The sequence below is a fragment of the Dipteris shenzhenensis genome, chromosome 25 (assembly GCF_047967505.1).
Source record: "Dipteris shenzhenensis isolate YYH24624 ecotype China chromosome 25, Dip_SZ_1.0, whole genome shotgun sequence".
Taxonomy (NCBI): Eukaryota; Viridiplantae; Streptophyta; class Polypodiopsida; order Gleicheniales; family Dipteridaceae; genus Dipteris; species Dipteris shenzhenensis.
Window position 1 is genome coordinate 7170621 of NC_141620.1, and position 15477 is coordinate 7186097.

Genomic DNA, 15477 nt, shown 5'->3' on the forward strand with positions numbered 1-15477 from the left:
TCCTCCATCTTCCACGAGTGCAGGTCTTCTTCGCACTCCTCGGCCAGACTTGCTTATCAGGAATTCTTTTTCGGCACTGGCAGATTCGGCGACTTTCATGGATTATGAGAAGTTTGTGCCCTCCACCTTAGGGGTCCCGGTCATTGGGATTCCTTCTGACAGGGCCTCCCTTTCAGCAGGTGTGGGGATCCTTTCACCTGTTGAGTTCCTGCCCTCTGCAGGAGTGTTTCGGCCCAGGGGAAGCTGGTCTCTTGTACTAGGTCGGGTAAGCCTTTCCATCCAGCATCCTCCTGTCGATGAGGATAGTCAGCTGGAACATACAGGGCCTAGGCGGAGTTCCACACCATCGCCGTAGGCAGCTGATCCGGAACCAGCTTCATCCAGGCGTCACTGGAGGTGCTATTGATATCCTTTTTATCCAGGAACACAAGTTGGATGCCAGTGATTGCTCTAAGTCTGGCAAACTGCTTTCAGGACATACCTGCTGGTCGCCTGCTATGGGCACAAGGGGAGGTACTTGCATTTCGGTCTCTATTTCTATTCTCCCCTTGGTTGCTGGTCATGGTATTATCTCCCCTTCTAGAGCTCAATGGATCATTATTTTGATTGGAGGGCGTAAGATTGGTCTTCTCAATCTTTATGCTCCCAACAACAGAGGGGAGCGGATCTCCTTTTGGAAGGAGTTACTCTCTTGGGCCCCCATTGCAGATTCTTGGATCATTGGTGGTGACTTCAACATGGTTGAGTTGCCTTTAGACAAAAAGGGAGGCAGACAGGGTGGAATTCATTCTTTGGAGAGGGCAGCCTGGGATGCCTTTCTCTTTCAGTTCAGTGGCAGAGACACTTGGTTGGATGATGCCTTTCATATTATGCCATAGTCACTCCTGTACTCTTGGTCGAACAGGAGAATACACAAACCCATTCATGCACGGATTGACAGATTTTATGTAGACGATTGGGCACTTGACAGAGGAGGATCTGTATGCATTTCTACTGGGGTTTCCACCTCAGATCATTTTCCGGTGGTGTTGCAGATTCTTGAGCCTCATCGGAGAGGACGCTCTACCAGTGTCAGGATTCCGGATGCTTTTTATGCAAAGGAGAGCCTCACGGAGGATATTTTACAGATTTGGGTTTCTCACATACAGGGTGGAGCTGTCCATCCATCTCAGGTAGCTGCAGCCTTATCCGGAATTAGTGACTATTATCATTCAGTCACTGATTCTAGGAGACGTGAGATTCTCAGATGTGAGATTGGTATATGCCAGCAGTTAGCGTCCCTTCAGAGGGAAGAGCAGAAGAGGCCCACAGATGCTTGGATTCAGGCAAGTTCTAACTTGTAACCTGTTTTTTGAGAAAAAAGGTTTCGTATTTGACTTCGTAATTTTGCTTTCAATTTATGGGTTTAGGCCCCAAGTTCCAAGCTTTGTAATTCAACTCTTTGAGAAACGTGACTAGTTTGGCAGTGGTAAGTTTGTAACTGGTTTTTGCTTTAAAAGTCTAAATTTTAATGAAATTTCTAGCTTGTAAGCTGTGTATTATTATTTGTAATGACAATATGTCAAAATATGCAGCATACCATTTTTTATATTGAAATTATGATATTAAAAAAACCCAAGTTTGGAAACTCCACCTCATTTTTACAAACTTTTCAAACGTTTGGAACCTCCAAATGGTTGATTGTAACTATGAACGAATGTCGTCAGGGTGGCGTTGACACAACAGATCATGTTACACTCATAGATTGGGTTCTGCATGGTGCAGAGGTCCTAGCCATAATCATTGGCATGACTATAGATATCGTCCTTCTCCATATTCAGCTTGTGGATATGGAAGAACCAAATGTGGAATCTAAATTGTTGATGTATATTTCTGTGGCAGTGTTTTCTCCCTTCTTTGCCCTATCAAAAGCTTGCTTGGTTCTTATGATATTTGGTTTGGCATGTTCAGAACGAGCACCTCTCCTCTTCAAGCAAAGTTGATTCTTTGTCATATCCTAGCTAGCATGCAGCTAGTATTTTTTAATAGATTTCTTCCGATCTTAATGCTTCACATTGTCTATGCAAGAAAATGACTTCTAGATCATACACATCTTTGATGTAGCAGTGTTTGAAATGGTTAAAACAATTGTTGTTGCTTAAATGTCTGAACAATTTACTCAAGACCTTCTCAGAGCAATGAAGGTTTGTGGTAGGCTTTGCATGTACTGAGAGGTGCTACTTACACAAACAGTTTCCGCTCCTTCCATTTTATGCATGCCTAATTTGAAAGCATCTGTTAAATAGCATTTCCCAAGTACTTTTCTTTTCAGGGATCGGCGTCTTAATAGCCTCTTTTATATTTGTCACTACATTTGGTTCTTTTATCGTTTTGGCCATGCTTTTTTGTATTGTGTGTGTGTGTGTGATCTTTCATAGTTTATCTTTCTTCAAGGGCAATCTTTCTTTGATTGCTTGCGAGCCCATCAGATTGACAATACTTCTCTGATCTTGTAATTGCTTCCCCCTTTCTTTAGGGGGTTGAAAATTGTAATCTAACTGGATTTTCACCGGGAAAAAAAAGTGTGATCTTTAGCATGGGTGTGTGTGTGGGGGTCGTTTGGGGGTTTTATGGAGATTTTGAATCATTGTCTGCCCTTTTTTCTCGAACCTTGCTATTGTGTCATTTTGTCAGGGTTAGCTCTTCTCTTCTTTGTTCATATCTTTCCTGAGTTCCCTCTTTCCTTCCCTTGTCGTTCAGCTTTCTTTACCTTCCTTTCCTGTTCATATCTCCTCTTTCCTCCATGTCCCTTTTCTTGTCTCTTTCATCTAGCTCCAGTACTATGAGGGAATCAGATGCAAAGTCAAGCAAGCCCACGTGTCTATCTCATGTGCGTGCATTGAAGTCACGAAGACGGAGGGTATCTCCTTGCCTAGAGAACTTCGTGATGTCATCATGTATCGTCTCATATAGGCTATGTCCCTCTGTGGCCGTCTCACGTGCATAAGATGGTGGGTCTGGGGGAAAGTAGCACACCGCGATAAAGATCGGTCGTGCATCTGGTAGCTAGACTCGTATCCACATATGTTGAGCATGCTCTCCTCTTTGTACCACATATATGAGTGGTCTCAGATGTGATTTGAAAAGGACAGCCACCTTTTTGAAAAGGACAACCACCTTCCAGAGAGATGTATTACCTTCTTCTGGAGGCCTCTCGAGCCTATGAGACAAAGTACAATCACAAAGATAATCCATACAAGCCATTGTGGGCTGAAGCAAAGGGCTCACTAAGGCCCTTTGTTGAGCACTAAACTAATACAAGACAACAAAGCTCAAACTCAGGGTCATCTCTCAGCGGCAGGGCGTGTGGTCTCCGCCGTGATCTCTGTATCACCCGGGGCAGGTCAATAGTGACTCCTTTGATGGGGAGATCCCCTTTGAATATAGCAATGATGGGCTGAACCTCCATCATGCGTGCTCTGGTCCATCTCTACATCTTTGGCTGTGTCTCTCCTCGGTGTTGTCTTATCCCACTGACCCACTCAGCTCTCATATCATCTATCCCCTCATGCTCAACTCCAGGGGTAGACTCAAATGTGTAAAACATTGTAATATGTCACTAGGCTCGATCTAGCTCGGTCTCATGTGTCTCTGTCTCCTCTTGCTCTCTACTGTGGCACAACAATGTCTCTCTATGCCATCGTATCTCCATCAGATAAATACCAACGCAAACCTTGGAAGTGAATCAGCCAAGAGAGAGGCCCAAACCCATGTCCCTTCTGAAACAAGCAATGATATTGTCCTCAAATCTCATAGTATATAGGGCAAGTACACAGGAAGTGCTCCTCTGTCTCCACCTCCTCCAAGGTGCATAGTCTATAGATCCATTGCTCTCTGGGTATACATGTGGCTCTTCTTGCCTCAATCCTCAACTGATGGGACGAGATCTGCATCTGTTCGATGGCGATCCTCCAAGCATGCGAGACTTGTCTACCCTCCAAGTAATGGGGTCTGACAATCACTCCATCTCCTAATACTCTCGCAGGCCTATGAGACAAAGTATAATCCAAGGGTAACTCATACAAGCCACTGTGTGCTGGAGCAAAGGCTTGCTGAGTGCTATGCTAAACGACTACTCAAAACTACTTCTCAAATACGGAGAGAGAGAGAGAGAGAGAGAGAGAGAGAGAGAGAGAGAGAGAGAGAGAGAGAGAGATTGATGTCCACAGGAGACCTCGCAGGTCTATGGGACAAAAAAACACACACCAAAAACATCAACATTAGTTAGAGATTGAGAGTTTTTGGGGGAGTATATCAGCTCAGCCCCAGTTTATTTAGATGCATAACTAGCTACTTATTTTATCTTAGAAAAAAACTGCTTGAGCAACATCAGTTTAAGACTGAGAGTCTTTGGGTTTAGATTTGAAATCACGGATCAAGGCTTGTCCATCCCTATATACTGCCCATTTTCCATCTTTGCGTGCATCCTTCACTTCAGTAAGTTCAACATTCCTTTGTTTGAGCTGATTTGGAGTAAGCTCCTCATATATTTTTACCCGTGTGCCTTTCAATTTGTTTGTCTGTTGGGGAGAGAGAAAGAGAGAAAGAAAGAAAGAAAGGAATTTTATTAAAGGTCCACGGAAGGCCATACATGGCCTATGGGACACAAAATCATCCGAAAGGAAAATACATCATCAACGATGCGCCAACTAGGTGGCCTCATCGTAATACAGCTAAGATGCCAAAAATGGCTACAAAAATCCTAGATACAAAATGAAATGAAATAGAGAGAGAGAGAGAGAGAGAGAGAGAGAGAGAGAGAGAGAGAGAGAGAGAGATTAACGTCCGCAGGAGGCCTCGCGGGCCTATGGGACAAAGTACGGAATCAAGTAACTCATACAGACCACTGTGGGCTAGGGCAAAGGGCTCGCTAAGGCCCTTGCTGAGTACTAAAATGCTATACTAGTTCAAAATAGCAAAAAAGTAGCAAAATAGCATGAGGGTGGCGTGAAAATATCAAGTGCTCAGAGATAGAGTCCTAAGTGCATGAACCGGCTCCACGTATCGAGGCTCCATGGTGGCTCTCTGATGAGATGCAAAGAGCTCATGTATTTGCATTTGTCGGGTTGTCTCCCGTGGTGGTGGAGGGCGTGGTCTCCTCGATCTCTGGATCCGATTGGCTATGTCAAGGGTGACGCCTTGCCTCACAGTCGATCTCCCCTTAGGAGAGCTGAAATAGGTCGAACCTCAATCGTGTGTGCTCTGGTCGCCTGTCGCGTCATGTACAGTCTCTGTGTCCCTCGTCCAGCAATGTTGTGTCGGCTCTCTCGATTGATCCATACATCTCTAATGTCGGCTAGCTCCTCCTCCTCTACCCCAGAGTGCCCTAGAGCTTAGTCAAATGCATAGAAATCTGTGACCTATTTCTGCGCTCGGTCTAGCTCAGTGCCCTCTGGTGCGGTGGTCCCATCGTGCTGCTCTTTGATATGTCGTAGTAGCTTCTCTTTGTGTCATTGCATCTCCATCAGGTAGAGCCCAATACAGACGTGAAGTGGATCAGTCGTCGTGAGAGTGGCCCAAAGCCGTGCCCCTCCTAAAAAAGGCAGTGGTGGTGCCCTCGGATGATGATGGATCTCATAGTAGGTTGGGCAGACACATACAAAATGCTCCTCTGTCTCGACCGCCCCCATCGTGCACAACTTGCAAGTCCACTGCTCTCTGGGTATGCGTGCAACTCTCCCTGCTTCGATCCTCAATTGATGGGACGGGACCCGCATCTGTCCGATGACAATCCTTAGCGCGTGTGAGACTCCTCTGTCCTCGAGATATTGAGGTCTGATGATGAGCCCATCCTCCGATACTCTTAGGAAATGGTTATAGTAGAGCTGGGTCTTGGTGGGGAACTCCTGGTCCCCCCTACCCCAAGTGCGAGATGTGTGGAGCTGAAGGAGATCTAATCGTATGATGCGGTTAATCTCATCCCGTGGAATCAACTCGGGCGGTGCATCCATGCATAAGCCTGTCCATCTCAATGCCGTGATTGGCAAACCATGCGGTGATGCGTGCATACCATGCTGTACTGACTCCACTCTCTGCTAGTTGTATGGAAGACTCTAGTGCCAGTCTCGGAAGTCTCTCGCGAGGTAGGTCTCAAACTCTGTGGAGGAATGTCACTGTCTGAAAGATGGCATCAACCTGGAGAGGGGTCATGGCAAACTCTGCCTGTACTATTTGATGGGGGACCAAGGGCTTACTCCGAATTGTCCTAGAGCCCATAATCGCTTAAATCTCCTCCATTCTGCTATTGAAAGATCACACCCCCAAAAAGGTGCCGCATACATGGCAGTCGGCCTCACTAGAGTGTCGAAAAGCCAACACTTCGTTGGTGGATCCTAGAGGTGTGCCTAGAAGCATTGTCGCTCTAGTTGGGCCAAAGCACCATGCCCTCGCGTGAGTCGTGCTCTGGCTTCGTGGGTCATCGTGAAAGCTGGCCCTGTGAAAACTGCACCCAAGTATGTGTAGGACTACACGATCTCCACTGGCTGACTCTGGTATGCAAAGCTATGTCGGTGAAGCACTATGTAAGAGGTGTTGAAGATCATGACCTTGGTCTTCCCAAGGTTAACCATCAGGTCTCTCTCTCTACAGAACACCTCTAGGGCATCTAGATGTCTCTGTAGTCCCTCTGTCAAAGATGACAGGAGGACTATGTCATCCATGTATAGTAGAATCTGTATCATCAAGTCAGCTAGTGGTGCTCCCTCGCTTCCTAGGCCGTCTATGAAAGATGTGATCTCATCAATGTAGAGCCTGAAGAGAGTCCATGAGAGAGGGCATCCTTGCTTTTGAGGGTGGAAAGCCATGACATATGATGTGGTTGAGCATCTGTGCTAGGACTGAAGCCAAAACCTCCTGTCCATGATCAAAATGCTCAGTTCGTAGCCCCTCATGGTCCTGTGCTCTCCGGTTATGAAGTCGCTTGAGTGCAGCCCGCACATTCTGTGCAGTGAACAAGTGGCCTAGGCATAGTGGACATATCGGATGATGCTTGCATCGGAACATCATAAAGAGAGCATGCATAAGTGCACCAAACACCTGGGTTTGTGATGGGGATAGGCGGCTCCCCTCCGAGAGAAGCCCCCAGCCAATGGTGGAATCCCCCCCTCAGAATGAACTGATCACCTCGTCCATTCTATGGGTGAGGAAGGCCGGCCGCTTACGGCGTGTCAGTCGCGGTGAGATCCGCTGTGCCTTGGGTGATGTCAATTGGCCAAGGGCTCGCTCATGTGTGAGGTGAGCTCTCATCTCTCTGCACTCATCATCATACCAAGGGTTCTGTGGCATCTTCCCTGGTGAGGCACGTGTAGATCGGGTCGTGGGAGAAGATGTGATGGTTGCGTCCATGACCACTGCGGCAAGGGTGTTTGAGGCGTGGGCGAGGTCTACATCATCCCCAAGTAGTAGGGCTAGAGGCCCCTCCGCCAGGTTGCTCACATAGATGGGGTCCAAGGCACGATCAAAGTGAACCTGTACACGAGTGGGCATGGGGGGGACCCTCCCTGTGACTGGCATAGTGGCAGAGATACAGAAGGCTAAGTACGAGTGATCAGCACCAAGTGGGGGAGGGGGCACAATAAAGTCATATATCCGTGAGGTAAAGGCCAAGGACCCAATAGGTAGTCCATTGTGCTTGTCCCTCCGCCATGCGGGAAACAAGTTAGCCCACCAGATGATGGCCATCTTTGTAGACCATTGTAAATGATCAAATCATGGACAGTCCCTAGCTCAAGTAGATGTCATCCATACCCTTTCACGTGTGGTGCATCTGTAGAGTGTCTCACTATCTCAAGCTGAGCTGCATCTAGCTCTGGTACTATGAGGGAATCTGATGCAAAGTCCAGTAGACCCACCTGCTTGTCCCCTATGCTTGCATTGAAGTCACCAAGAAGCAGGATGCCCCCTTGCCTGGAGAACTCAATGATATCATCATAAATCGACTCATACAGGCTGTGCCCCTCTATGGTGACCTCACGTGCATAGGATGAAGTATCTGGGGGGAAATTCCACACCGCTATGAGTATCGGTCGTGCGTCTGGTAGCTGGACTCGTATCCACATGTGTCGTGCATGCTCCTCTCTCCGTGCCACTGATATGAGAGGTCTCATGTGTGATCTAAAGAGGATAGCCGCTCCCCTCGAGCCCCGCACACCAGTGTCTCTCCTCGCCTCCTTCCTATGAGATGACTCCCATGTATATCCTGTCACAATGGGCAGTCCTCTCTCAAGGCTCTCATGTGTCTCAGTATAGAAGACCATGTCTTTGTCAGTGTGTGTCTCCGAGAAACCGCCTGGATCGAACCAGAGTGTGCCATTGCAATTCCACACTGCCATTCTCAGTCCACTTTGTGCCCCATTGGCCCAACACCGTCATAATTCACCCTCTTCTTTTTCTTCCTTTTCTTCCTTCTCCCCCTAGTCCTGATCTCCTCTCTCTTGGATGATTACCCTACCATCCTTGTATGCAGCCCATTTCCCTGCTTCTCTCGCTGCCATGACGCGTACCATACCTTCCCTCCGGTGTTACTGCTGTAGGAGGGTGAGGTCATGGTCGAGGTAGAACCGGGTTCCTTTCAAAGTCACCCTCATGCTCATGAGGGTCTTCCTATCCATGGCTGTTGGGAGCTTCATCACAAGTGGCCTTGTGGGTGCATCGGGCTTGCCAACTCCCAAGCTGTCTCACATGTCAGGTTCACACCCATTTTGGTGAACAAGGCTTTTGCATTTGCCATAGGAGTATCTCCCATTGTGAGACCTCGAACCAAAACATTTAGGGCCTTACTGTTTCTCCTTTTATCCTCCTCCAGAGCATCTGAAATGAACTCTTTCTTGGGGGCAGCCATGCCTTTCTTGACCACATCTCTCCATTCCAAGATTGCAGCCTCTCCTTTCCTGATCTTCTGTGTGATTCAGCATGTTTACCCTGCATAGTGTCTTGCAAAAATGCCAAGTCTTTCGAGTTTTTCATTCTCAGATTTCAGTTCATCTATAATCTTGCATCCTTCTTCTGAAGTTCCCTTTGCCCGATTGAGCTGCTTCATTTGTTCCCTAATGATATTCAGCTCCTCGTGTAGGGATGGCTGAAGCTCCGCTTCATCTCCATGTGTATTTGCCTTCAGTTTTACATTCTCATCTTGGAGACTAATCACCTGAGCTTCCAAGCTCTCAATAAGAAGACTGTTTTTCTCGTCCATATCTCGCATCATATCCATCTGCATTTTACCAATTTGTTTTGCCCATTTTGCACGCATTTCTTCTTGCCATCCCTTCATGTTGTCATTCATTTGAGCACGTAGGTTTGAAATCTCATCCTTCTTGTATTCTTCCAATTTCTTTTGTAAGCATTCAATTTCAGCATCTTGTAGCTTACATACCTCTTTGATAGTGGATAGACATGCTTTGGCATTCCCATCCTCTACTTTCTGTCCTTTTATCCAAATTATGCTGTATTTCCTGTCTTTTTCCCCTCTGGTTTTCTGATCGGGTGAGCTTTCCATGGCCCCCTTCTCTAAAAATTCGAAATATTTGGTAGCTCTCTTGGTACTTTCTGATTGCCCTTGCAGCCTTCTTGAATGTACAGGCAGTGTGTAGGTTCCGGGCAAGTGCAGAGCCTGAGGCAAGTGGGGCTGGCCACTTTCAAGTATGCTGGTGAGAGAGAGAGAGTTTATTAAAGTATTTGAAAGACTGAAGGGTCTATGAGACAGGAAAAATGAGACAGAATGAGCTGAATGGGTGGGGCCTCTAAATCGGCATCTGCACCCAACACAAATACAACATAAAAACAGTTTATTAAGTCCGCAGAAGGTCAAAAGCCCTGAGGAGACAAAAACAAAAACATAATGAGCGAACACCTCCCACATTGAAAACTAGAGGTGTCTATCACACCTCTAAGAGGCTACTAATGAATCTAGGACATGATGTATCCGGAATTCTTCTTGCCATATCATGTGTCATGTGTTAGTCACGAGTCGCCCAAGCTCCTTGTGGGGATGACTAGTGGGTTCCATTGGCAGTCCTAGTGTCGCTGTAACTTATTCAAGATTTGCTATCGCCAGGGGTGTACTCGTGGGTTACACGAGGCAGTGGGGTCTCTACCCATGTCTATGAATACAAACTTGCCAGAAATCTTCTTGAATGATCCTGATGGACCTCTTGCTATGTCAGACAGATGGAGGGGGTCAAATGAGATAGGTAGGGGGTAAGCTGATCAATCAACATGCCCAATGTATGGAACCATTGGGTGGCCCTCGTGTATCAAGCTGCTCATTCCCCTTAGATGCAAGCTGCGTAGCTAATGAGAGAGCTTTGCAGGTATGTCTTTGCAGTTATGCCATAGTGCTTGACTTGTCCAGATATCTGATCATCTAGAATGAGGCGTCAGTGTGAATAGGTCTCACTGCAAACTCTGTCAAAACAGTGTCATGTGGAGTGCATCTCTTAACCCAAATTATCCGAAAAAATGTCATGACTTGTAATCTGTCAAAGCCAACCACTGATCCACTCTACAAGCCATAAAGTCTACTTCTTTTTTGAAGGTCAGAATTGCCTTGCTTCCATTATTCAAACTCCAAGTTTTACCATTTCAAGGGTATACAAGCTTGAGGTTACCACGTTGTGCTTGTTTTTGCTGATCTTCAATACAAATCTTTGCATGTCTATTGCATATGGCAGGTTGGAATTTCCTTTCTATTGGCATTGGAGCATGTAAATGGGTTGCAGATTTCTGAATCAGAGAATATAGAGCTAGACAGGTATTTGCTTTTTTTTCTACCATCTAATGGAGGATACAAACATTTTCTATAGTAAGTCTTAAGGAAAACTTTTGTAGATCCATGTATCTCTAAGGCAATGTTCAAGAGTTTTGAAGGTAGGGAAATGGATTCAAGCCAAGACTTTTTTTTGAAAAAAAATCCAATAACAGGACAAACTTAGGTTAAAAGGGATTCGGCTCAAGCTACGGAAGTTCTAGTTGGTTGGCCACCTTTGCACATGACAGCTGAAGGTGATGACCCAGACAATAGCTCATGGGGGAGCCTGTATGGCTGCTTGAACAAATCAATTTATGAGAAGATAGCTCTAAGTGTGATGAATGAAAGTTCAAAAAGCTGCTTTTCTTAATAAAGACTATGGGTGGCAAAGGGAGGATATGTGGCAGTGCCAGAGCAAGATTCAAGTAGTTTAGTTTGGGGGGTTGCATCAACCATATATTATCTATCTTGCATCAAATTCCAGTCTATACTCTCACCATACTCTTACCATAGGCCTTTCTAGGCTTGCTTCTCATTGGTGAAATTGTGCAGAATTGATCTTCACAGTCATCTTTTACGTATGACCAAATTCATCAAAGCCAAGGAGAATTCCAGTGATTGACCAATATTACAGAGGATAATTACTTAATCTGGCTGCAAAGGAAAACATGGGAGCCATATTGAGCGATCAAAGTGCCATGAGGGTCCAATGGTGTCCATAAAAAGAAAAGTCCTCCATTCTTATACCCCCTCACAAAGAAGACTCTCCTAACAGCACCTACTCAGAAAGAGCCATGAATCTTGTCTCGTGTCTATGGGAGTGTGTACAATGTCATCCCAATCTATATGATGCATAGAAATTGGGTTGGATAAGTCCAAGAACCATCAATGGCCTTTATGCATCTAGTGGATCTGTGAATTTGCCAAGATGTTAGACTAGCAATGATCCCCCATGCTGAGTCAATGAAGGAAGCGTGATTCCTAAAAAGAGTAATAGGCACCACATCCAGGAAAATACCTGGGGGTTTTCCCTCTAGATCCCTACAAATCCTGAGTGCAATGTTTGCATCTGCTCCCTTGTATGTGTTCTATAGTCCAAATCGTATAAGTTAGACTATGGATCTCCAAGTGAGAAACAAATCAAGTCTTCTAATCCTAGAAGCAAATAAGAAATACCCTTTTAGATCCTTCAGGCATCTTTGCAACTCCGAAGAAGCCTCATACCAAATCTTGCTAACAAGAAATAAGGTTGTCATAACCAATCCGGAGTGAGGAAGTTCCACGAAGGCATTGTGGATGTATATATGAAGTGGTCCCACTCTCTTAAGAAGGAAGCTCTCGTGGCCACTTTTGCATGTGAGGAGCCTTGAGTTCTACTTGGAGTTTCCGTGAGGGTGTGTGTATACGTGCCAGGCAGATGACTGAGAGACGTAAGTTTGAATCCCATCTAAGGTGTCTGTGCATTTGGATCTCCAAATCTGCCACAGAGTGTCTATAGAAGGAGGCTGTATTTAATAGCATTTCTACCTCAGGGTCAGGGCCTCTTCCCTGGGAAGAAACATCCGCCTGAGGGGTGGATAGCAATGCCAAAACCTCTTCTTTAGGGAAGAGGGTTCTGCTAGCTGTCACTGCAGCCCATGTGATTCCAATTCCTGAGTTGACCTCTGGAGAGTTTCCACTAGAAGATGCACCATTCCAAGTGCGAGGGGGTGGAGGTCGTCGAACATAAATAACTTTTCTTGGACTTTGCCATCCATCAATTGGGGTTTTTGATCCTTTTGCTGAGGGTGGAATAGCAGGAAGCAAAGGGGAAGAAGCGGTCCCATTTGAAACCATTGGGGCTTTGCCTTTATCCTGATTCACAAGAAACTGTCTATTACCTTTATTTTTATTCCCAATAGAGGCAGGACCATCCTTATTGGGCATCTGAGCAGGCAAAGTAGCAGTAGGCATTTTATGCTGACTCGTTGGACACTGCGAAGCCATGTGCCCAAATTTTTTGCATTCAAAGCAAGCCCCTGAAAATAGTCCCGATTTCAATTTATAAAATGCACTTCCCATGTCAACGTTATTCAGCGTGACTGAATAAGACTCCTGTGTGGGATTATCAGTATCCCAGAGAATGCAAAATTGATTAGAGTTGCCGTTAGGCCGCGGTGGGCAAACCACTTTTCCTAAAGTTGCTGCAATTTTAGGCAAGAGTGAAGCCATGCATTGCGGGAAGTCCACAACTTCAACCCAGACCGGACATTGGTGTCAAATCAAAGCCTGATAATCCCTTGTCGGCGACCATGGCAAAACGTGCACCATTTACTGCCCAAAAAAGAGTGGCAAATGTTCCAAAAGCATTTGCCTGTGAATTTCATCTACCATAATGACCTCAAAAAAGCCTCTGGCTGCATAGTGTACCTTATGAACAAACGAGCCAGCGAGTGTTCGGGTCAACCAGTTGCCTACCTCTGCAGCAGGTGGCATCCAACCTGGGAAAAATAAAATAACTGCATTTTTTGCATATTCTCTAACTGGATCCACAATTTCATCCACTTCAACCATAAGACCAACCGATGGAATAGAGTCTTTCCACTCTTTCCTTGTGTCTGCAAATCCTTCGTGCATGACATCATAAACCAATTGTGCTTCAATAGAATCATGCACGGGGTCATGCTGACCCTCAGCCTGCTTTTGCTTTTTGCATTAAACCGATCGATCCTTTTGAAAAGTTTTTTCATAAGAGTAGTCAACCATGTCTTCTGAAGAAGATGGAACCCAAAAAGGGGGTACCTGTAAAGTGATAAAAGAGAAAAAAAAGTCCCTAAAAACAGCCCACAAAGAAGAAGGAAATAGTGTATTTGCAAGGAGAAGAAGGAAGAGATATTTAGGGATTTAGAGAGAAGAAAATACAAATTCTGGAGAAGGAAAAGAGAAAAAACCAGGAAAAGTTCCAAGATGAACTATAAATCAGAGAAAAAAGAGAGGTTTTGGCGATGGAAAGAGTACACAAGATCGAGAAACCAAAAAGGAGAGAAAGGGGGAAGAGAGAGCCCTCAGAACCAGCGTGTAGAAGCAGCCCGTGAGCTAAACCCGGTACAAAAGCAACCCAGAAGCGGGGAATCAGCCACTAGCAGCAGCCTGTTGAAGTCTTTGGAAGATCCATTTTAGCTGCTGCTTCCTGGTGATATGCCATCCTATGGGATATCCCAAATGCCTGACTACATCTTTGGAATGCACCACCTAACCTGACCAAAGAATAGAATGCCAATCACATTGTTTCAGGGGAAGTAATTTAGATTTGTCAAAATTGACATGCAATCCCGCTGCCAAACCATACAATGAAAGAGTGGTCATAAGCATGTGAACTTCCCGGGGAGAAATCTGTGGCATAAGGAAGGAATCATCAGCATATGCTTGTGCCAAGAAAGATGCAGCCCCAGGGATTTTAAGACTAGTCATCTGTCCTTTGTTTGTAAGATGATCAAGATACATCAAAAGGGGATGGGTCGCAATGGCATAGAAGAGAGCACTAAGAGGGCAGCCCTGTCTAACTGATCGACCTAATGTCCATGACCGACACAGATGACTCCCAAGAATGCACTGAGAAGTAGAGTCAGAATAAAGCCAGTAAACTGCATTTGCTATCTTGGGACCAAAGCCCAACTTTGTCATGATTTGAGAGATAAAATCCCATTGAACAGTATCAAATGCCTTAGCAATATCCACCTGCAATATAAGGACATCTTGATGCGAATACTTAGCATATTCAATTAAAGTCAAGGCATTGGAAATATTGTCATGGATTTGTCTTCGTGGCACAAATCCATACTGATGAGGATGAAGTCCCCCATCCAGTATCCTATGAAGCCTATGCACAATCATTTTGGTAATGAGTTTGTAAACTACAAGCATCAAAGTAATAGGCCTCCAATCTGACATATGGTCACACAGATGTTTTTTGGGCACAAGTTTGACTATGCCATGCTTCCAAGAGTGCGGCAACTGATTTTCTTGCCAGGCAACATTGATCATTTGCAAGAGGACATCTTTCAAATCATCCCAAAAAGAAATATAAAATTCCACCGTAAGGCCATCCCAGCTAGGGGACTTGTATTTGCTAAGGTGGAACAATGCATTATCAAGTTCTGTGTCAGTAAAAGGTCTCTCCAAGGTAAGAGCATCATCCATTTCCACTATTTCAGAAACATATTGGAGAAATTCAGTCCTTGCATCAGTCATTTGATTTGATGGGGAACCAAGAGCGGAGAACAATTTTTGGAAATAATTTTGGCATTCATCTTGGAGATCAGAGAAAGAGTGCGTCCAAGAGCCATCTAGCTTCCTTACCCTTAGACATGAGTTTTTCTTTCAAGTAGCATGCAGGCCCTGGAAAAAGGCTTTTGATGAGCAGCCCTTATCTATGAGGGGCTTCATTCTTGCCCTAATCTGCCATTTGTGCAATTTCCTCTGATCATTAACAGTCAATTTAATCTGAGCATGTGAAAGGGAATCATTTTCTGAATCAGAGAGAGGCCTTAACTGAGAAAATTCAGTCAATTGTTGTGCTGTCCTTTTTGCCCATTTAACCTCATTCCTCCATTTAGTCATATGCCAGTTGCCATACTCCCTAATGACATTCTGCATACGAGAGGCAAAACTGTCCCAAGCATAATCCATGTCCTCTTGGGCATGCAAAGGCAGGG

The 15477-nt window shown here is 45.3% G+C and overlaps 1 protein-coding gene across 5 annotated transcripts in view; it reads left to right on the forward strand.

Annotated features, from left to right (window-relative positions):
- The window catches only part of GALAK (galacturonic acid kinase), a 210749-nt gene that overhangs the window by 107324 nt on the left and 87948 nt on the right, over window positions 1-15477 (forward strand). For all 5 annotated transcript variants that reach the window (XM_087396316.1, XM_087396315.1, XM_087396313.1 and 2 more), the window contains one exon: window positions 10707-10786. In XM_087396316.1, the coding sequence (XP_087252442.1) occupies window positions 10707-10786 (80 nt within the window). The remainder of the gene's footprint in view (window positions 1-10706; window positions 10787-15477) is intronic.